Raw genomic sequence first — 6,968 nt, 5'->3', positions numbered from 1 at the left:
ATAATTTTGTCTAGTTGAACTGATTTATGATTACTGTAATGAGCTTTTGTCATCAAACCACTTTAAACAGCATGGTTGCGCGCGTATTGATAACTTAAAGTGTGTCAGGGTTGTTGTAGTGACTAATACGCTTTAGCTTATTTCCAACATTTCTTTCTGACACATGATTCAATTATACAAGCTATTAATGAAAGTTGATACGTTTTACCAAAGCGAGTATTTTCAACTAAGCCACTCTTAACCTTTGCTTACGGCGGCTAATATTGCGGCTGATATATTATCATCTGCGCATGTTTTTGCTTTGTGCAGATGATTCACGGTTACGCCAGTTAATCTATAATTAAGTGGGTTAAGGTTACTGCAGTTACTCATTTACTTAAGTGCTTCTCCGTCTGACATGCTTGCTTACTTAATACTGTGACATTTAAAACATGGTTCAATATACCAAATGGGTTATTACATATATACTCATTATGTTATGCCTTTTATCAATTAATCCCAGGGCAATCAAAAATAATAGCTAGATGATACATGTATATTTATTTTAAATCAATACGTCACGGTCAAATAATCTAATTTTATCTGCTTGGTGATCTAGATTTATTAAAATGAACTATTTTCCCCATCGATATTTTAGCATGTTTTTGTCAAGGTATGTTAAGAATGTTCTAATATTTTTTTCTATTTATACTAATTGAGAGGAAGACCTTTAAGATTGTCGTAGTATGTTCTGGAACATTTCTATTTGGTATATTAGAGCAATCTTTTCTGATCGTTGGACTTTAATAAGATATAGTTTATTTCAACAGTAAATAGGGTGAATGGAAATTTACCAGTGTAAGAACATATCGAAATTCTTCAATTCAATTTAATAATTATACAATGTTTAAATTTCATCCTGGGAATAACTATGAAGGATTGTTGGAAATAGTGTTCATACAGTGTTTTGAGTTAAGTTATGTGGACATTCAGGAAAACCATGATCAGTGAAGATATTTTGCGAACTTGCATAATCCTTTATTCACGGTACTTAAATTTTCACATTAATGATTTCAAATTACTTCTGTTAAACTGTAAGTACAAAAATATTGTTGCTGTTTTTTCTTTCAATGTTGCGTTTGTTGGTAGTGATATAGGGCATACATGTGTATATTTGTAGCATTTTCCAGTACAAACGAAATCATGCTCTTGCAAACCAAATGTTGGAGGTCACGTTTATCACAGTACACTTAGGTCAAATTATAAACGTGAATGTATAAATGTCAAAATTACAATTGCCTGCATTATCAAAACTTCATTGACATGTTTTTCTTTTGGATTATTCACAATAAAAGTAACTGATGTAAATCTCACGGGCTAAACTATTTTATACAGTAAGGATCATTAATGCACAAGGTCATCATTTATACGCAGATCTTCTCACACAGAAACGCATTGCACTGCTTTAAAGTTCTTAAGCTGCAGTTGTTATTAATGCGTGTATGCTATTGACTTCCATTAGCTAAATTTAGTTTTGGCCTACGCTGCAAACATGCGGATTTCCATGTCATCAGCCATTGTGCAATATTAAAATGAGTATCAATTTTCTATATTCATTAAATTTTGAAATCTTTGACATGCATTTACAAGATTCCTGTTATTTATATATTCGTGCTTTATGTAATCTTTAAATGAATTAAGCATATATTAGACGGCCTTAAGAGTGAATGAAAAAGTGTCAGTTCATAGTTGCTATATTTATTAAATATACATGCTATACCATACCATAAGGGTATAAAACTAATTGTCAGTCAAATGAGATTTAAGATTAAACAGTCTGCACTTAGTTGTTTCCTAGTTGTTAATTCAAGGTTTGTATTTCAAATAAAGTGTTGATCGGCAATGTAGGTCGCATCACTGGAATAACTATTAATTCTTTCAAATGTTAAACGTCCACATTTTAGTTCACGATGTTCAATCTACTTAACGTTACTGATTTTATAGAAAGTGATATGTAGTAACCAAAATGATAACCGTAGGTGTCAGTATCAGTCAGATATGAAGATTATTTTTATATCTATTACAAAGATGTATTCAAGACTGGATTCACCCATGCCACATACACCTGAACTGTTCAAGTTATAAGTCATATCAAATGGGTAGGAACCAGCCTTTCAACATTTCGCGGAAACCGTGTTTAAACATATTGAACAATTTTCGAGAAATCCCAAAGTTCGTTTTGAGATTAAAAACATCCAAATGAGCGGCAAAGAATCTTGAGTGTAAAGCACATTTCTATATTTAATGAGATGGTCCATAACGTCATCTTTGTTACTTGATATACCTGCTTCAAATATTTAAGTTGATAAACAGCGTAAATAAAGCTCCGTTTATTTTAGTCAACTCTTCATTTGCGTGATAAAGTGAATTCCAAATATTGTGTTATGACATAAATTATACTACTTCAAGGAATGAAATACTATTTGTAACATAATATTTTGAAGTTCCTTTGAACGTAATAATCACACTTATTTATTATAATTACAATTTCCGATAAAAAAAATCGAAACACGATGTATATTTTATGTCGGGTATATTTTATTTTACCAAACAGTGCATCTTCTCTGAAATGGGAAACATATGTACCTTGTCGCGTTATTTTGTAAATGCTCAAGGGCTGTACATACTTCATGCGATTCATGGTCTTAAAGATACTTTATGTTATATAAATCGGAATGTAAGCTAGACAGTAACTAAATCCAGACTGCACGCGATTACTTAACAATCACTTCAAAACTAATATCGCTGAATTATAAGGGGGTGTATTGCAATTACGCTTTATCATGACATGAACCTGTAGAGATCAGGGTAGCAAAACATGTACAGTCGCATTGTACTTTTCAATGGCCTTCAAGCCGTAGTTTGTTTTATTTTGATGAACCACATTTGGCAACAGAGGTTTTTATGGACAAGTAAGTTGAAAGTTACTTATCATAATGGCAACTCACGATTAAACTAAACAAACTATTCAGTCTTAATGAATACTACTATATATTCCCTATTAACGCAAGTTTGTTGTATATGTGTCGGGTACGGAGGTTTATTTCAAGAATAGGTTGTTTTTTTAAATCGAGGGTATTAAAAAATAATAAACGTTCAAGTAAATGCATGTTTATAAAGACCTACATATAAATGTTTACGTATATATAATAAGTTTTACATACTGACAAAGGATGAAAATCATACTTATTTCCACTCTGTTCATTTAGAGGAAATATCTTGTCTTTGGATCATATTTTGGATATATCATCACCTGTAAGATTCAGTTATTATTGTGTGTTTTTCCAGAAAAAAATAATGGGCATGATTAAAATCAATGACAGTCATGGTGACCAGAATACTCTCAATTGATTTTAAACATGTGTCGGAGTTGATTTACGGTCTTCCTTCTTAAACACTATGGCTATTTGTAGTTTACATTGTGCATTTTGATATAATTTATGTTTAATTTAAAGTTTACAAAACAGTAAAGCGGTGACGTTTCGCCCTCTCTTTTCATTGATTAGCGACTGCTACTTTTCCAAACAATGTATACAATCTTAACATTTGCAGGGGTTGGTTTGGGGTCCTCCCCCTTAAATACATTTGCTATTTGAAGTGCCTACTTCATTTTCAAAAAATGAATACAATCTCAATACTGCGTAAAATGATAGGTTTATTAATCGAGCTGCAATATTTTGCCGGGATATCATCCAGTCGCGCCATTAGCAATACCCGATCCGCCGTGTTAACATGTCAGATACACTGGTTAAAAAGCTGGCTGGAGTAAGTTTAATATGGTTGCTTCTCGTCCTGATTACAGTCCTCTGCATTGTATGGACTATGCCGGACAGTAAGCAAACAAACGCTCAGACTGAGATTTGTCTGCAAAATGATGACAAGAGTGTGCAATGTGGTGAAACAGCAAGTTTGTTACATGCATTGTTTGAAAAGGTAAAAATAAAATGCATTTAGTTTCTTAAAAAACGCAAATGGACTGAACGACGGTAATTATCTTGTTTTTTTTATTATTAAAAACAAAGATTAACAACGTTGAGTTTCAGTATATGATACCATTTTTGTAACAAATTTGATTCAGAATGCGGTCAGATTACTGTATAATAAGCTTCCTTAATGCATTCGAACACTCAATAAACATCAAAAATGTAGCTTTGTAAACAACGCGTTTTTGTTAATATTTAAGGGAATTTCGTCTGCATATGATGAAGCTGAGAAACGAGAGAAAATTCAAACGGAAAAATATATACATGGTAGGTAAAATAATATATATTTTTAAAAGAAATGCTTAAATGAACTTGTAAACAAGTACTGGATAATATTAACAAAGGTTATTTCATATTATTTTTTTATATTTTCATAAAGGGTTTTACTTGAAACGTGACTTGAGTTTTCGCTTTGATTTAAACAACTGTATTTTTAAACTGGGCTGGTTGTAATGCTCTGTTAAGATTTGCTTTGGTAAATAAATATACCAGGGGCGTATTTAGGATTTTGCGTTTGATGGGACGCGTTTGGGAGGGCAAGTAAGGAAGTTTGTCCCTTTTTAAAAAACAACAACAAAAATACAGGGCTTAATGAGTACAATGGGGCATAGTATCATCAGTAATAAAACATTGAGCCGTTTTAATAGAAAATAGTGTATTCAAGTGCATTTAAGTGCATTCTTTTCATATTGTTTCTCGGATATTGACCTACAAACAAACTTGGAACACTTTTAGAGGGGGCTCCGGGTGCGCCCGGTCTAAATCCGCTAGACTTAGTGTCTTAAACGTAAGTTTTTTTATATATCATACAATTGTACTTGGCATACTTCAGACAAAGTTAAAGCAAATAAAACATATTAAGTGTTTTTTTGTCGGGTATCAAAAAGCTATTTCAAACAAAAAACTGAGATAATTGAAGTACTTCGCCTTTCTTGTAGCGACCGTGTCTGTTAAATGATTGCTCAATATTTCAAAAGATGATTCACATTCATTCCGAACAATAAAATATCTTTTTCTTACAAAATGCTTTCAAAATGCAAATTTGAAAGAAATTTATTAAAGATCTTTCAGTCTATACACACTTATTTTAGATGCTCTGAAACACGACGTTCAATTGATGACAGACTACAAAAACGCATTGTGGAACATGAAGCCATCTGCAAAACTAGTTGGCACTCGTGCAGAACAGGGACATGTTTTAGGTAAAGCGTTTTATTTTAGTTTTAAGATTACGATTGTTTACCTTCGATTTTCTCTAAATCATGAATATCCCTATTGAAGCAATATAATGTGCCTTTATTCGTTATCGATCTAGATCTAAAGCAGCAGTGAATCGATAGCAGTATAACATTCAATACAACTACGGAGACAAAAGACTCGGTTTCAATTCGAATTACTCAACCTCAGTTAATTGTTTCCATTTGCGCTGTAAAGCACTCATTTATATATGTTACTTCAAGTGTTTATATACCGGTATATCATTTTCAGGTAATACTACAATGGCAACGGTCACAAGTTGGCGTCACGATAAAGACCTTTATTACACAACAGGATTTCAGAGATACGGAATAAGGTTCCAAAATGGCCGATTAATTGTTCCCGTAAGCGGTACTTACTACATATACTCGTTCCTGGGACTTACTGACCGACGTCTCACTGACGAAGGAATTGCTGTAGAACCAAACAATATGCACGAAATAAAACATGCAATGCATAAGTATAACGTACTTGATACCGTTGACATGGAAATCGCATCAAATTTGCAATCTCGTAAAAACGCTTCGCATGGGTACTTTTATTATTACGCGAGTCAAATAGCGACGTTGGCGAAGCTTCGTGCAGGTGATGAAATATCAGTGAAGCTAAGTGACGTCACACTTTTGAAGCACACGGGAAATAACTACTTTGGCTTGCATCTGATATGACATCTCCGGCACTGGGGCAGCGTCCGCGTCGCGTCGGAGGGATGGAAGTACCAACAAATGCCCCACTATAAGAAAGAAACAAAACACGACATCAAAATAAAACAAATTCAGCAAACAGAAATGGAACCCAGCAAAACCAATTGGTCAAGCTTCCAGTCATTCTAATTATCAACAACTAATCTGTCCTTATTCCATAATATTAAAAACAACGCCATGTGATATGATGATGTTATCAGTACTACAGTTTGATGCAATTCGAGGCAAAGGTTCGGACATCCAAATGTGCTTGCTTTTTATTATAAATGTCACTGTTTAAACCCGTTTCTATTGATGTCTTCATTAAAAAAATTCTGGATATTGTTTATGTGTCACGTGTAACGTGTTTGCTCAACTGGATGCTTTTAACTTTATTTCATAGCTAGCTGCTCTGTGTATCTTGAATATAATGAGATTAAATCTGTTGAGTCAATATGTAATTGTATGATCATGAAATAAAATCACATTTAAATTATGAGATGTGTTTTAATACCCTTGTACCTTGTTCCTTTATTGCTCATACAACAACATAAGTGCACACAAAATAATAGTATACAAACCTTATTTAGAAGCAATATAGCTTTTATTTATTGATTATATAATTTGACTAAATCCGACTCATCATTTCAAAAGTGTTCCACGAACTCCGTGTTATGACTCACTAATCACTAAAGGATACTATCGTTATCAGCCTGAACCTTTATTTTAATTTATTCGTTTAAAGCATTTCGTATTTAAGTAAATTTATACAATTGACCACGTCAAGAGAGTCAGATCTGATAATTCACATTTCAAGCAATTGTTCCATCTATATTTGTAAGGAAACACCATGATTCTAAATATTGTATGGTTTTGCTCATACATCAATACCTTAAGTAAATGGAACACGACGTACAGTTGAGGACAGACTACAAAACCACATTGTTCGACATCCACAAAATTTGGTGGCATACGTAAAGAAAAAAAGGACATGTATCTGGTATGT

General features: G+C 33.0%; 1 protein-coding gene across 5 annotated transcripts; it reads left to right on the top strand.

Moving 5' to 3' along the window:
- Positions 1-781: 781 nt before the first annotated feature.
- Positions 782-6,461, top strand: LOC128220654 (uncharacterized). 5 transcript variants are annotated; one of them, XR_008258830.1, is made up of 5 exons: positions 785-3,972; positions 4,223-4,289; positions 4,758-4,809; positions 5,114-5,224; positions 5,511-6,461. XR_008258830.1 is itself a non-coding variant. In XM_052929133.1 (4 exons), the coding sequence occupies exons 1-4, from the start codon at positions 3,772-3,774 to the stop codon at positions 5,945-5,947; spliced, it is 816 nt and encodes a 271-aa protein (XP_052785093.1). In that variant the 5' UTR covers positions 791-3,771; the 3' UTR covers positions 5,948-6,461. The 5 variants fall into 5 exon arrangements, 1 of the variants encoding a protein (XP_052785093.1); XR_008258829.1 differs by having other exon boundaries at positions 782-3,972; positions 4,223-4,809; XR_008258828.1 differs by having other exon boundaries at positions 783-3,972; positions 4,758-5,224.
- The last annotated feature ends 507 nt before the right edge of the window (positions 6,462-6,968 follow it).

This window comes from Mya arenaria, chromosome 15 (genome assembly GCF_026914265.1).
Source record: "Mya arenaria isolate MELC-2E11 chromosome 15, ASM2691426v1".
Taxonomy (NCBI): Eukaryota; Metazoa; Mollusca; class Bivalvia; order Myida; family Myidae; genus Mya; species Mya arenaria.
This window is presented reverse-complemented; position numbering and strand designations above follow the sequence as displayed.

Coding starts and splice junctions, on each gene's coding strand:
- LOC128220654 (XM_052929133.1), top strand. CDS start 3,772: ATGTCAGATACACTGGTTAAAAAGCTGGCTGGAGTAAGTTTAATATGG. Junction 3,973..4,222: donor TACATGCATTGTTTGAAAAG/GTAAAAATAAAA, acceptor TTAATATTTAAG/GGAATTTCGTCTGCATATGA. Junction 5,225..5,510: donor AGAACAGGGACATGTTTTAG/GTAAAGCGTTTT, acceptor TATCATTTTCAG/GTAATACTACAATGGCAACG.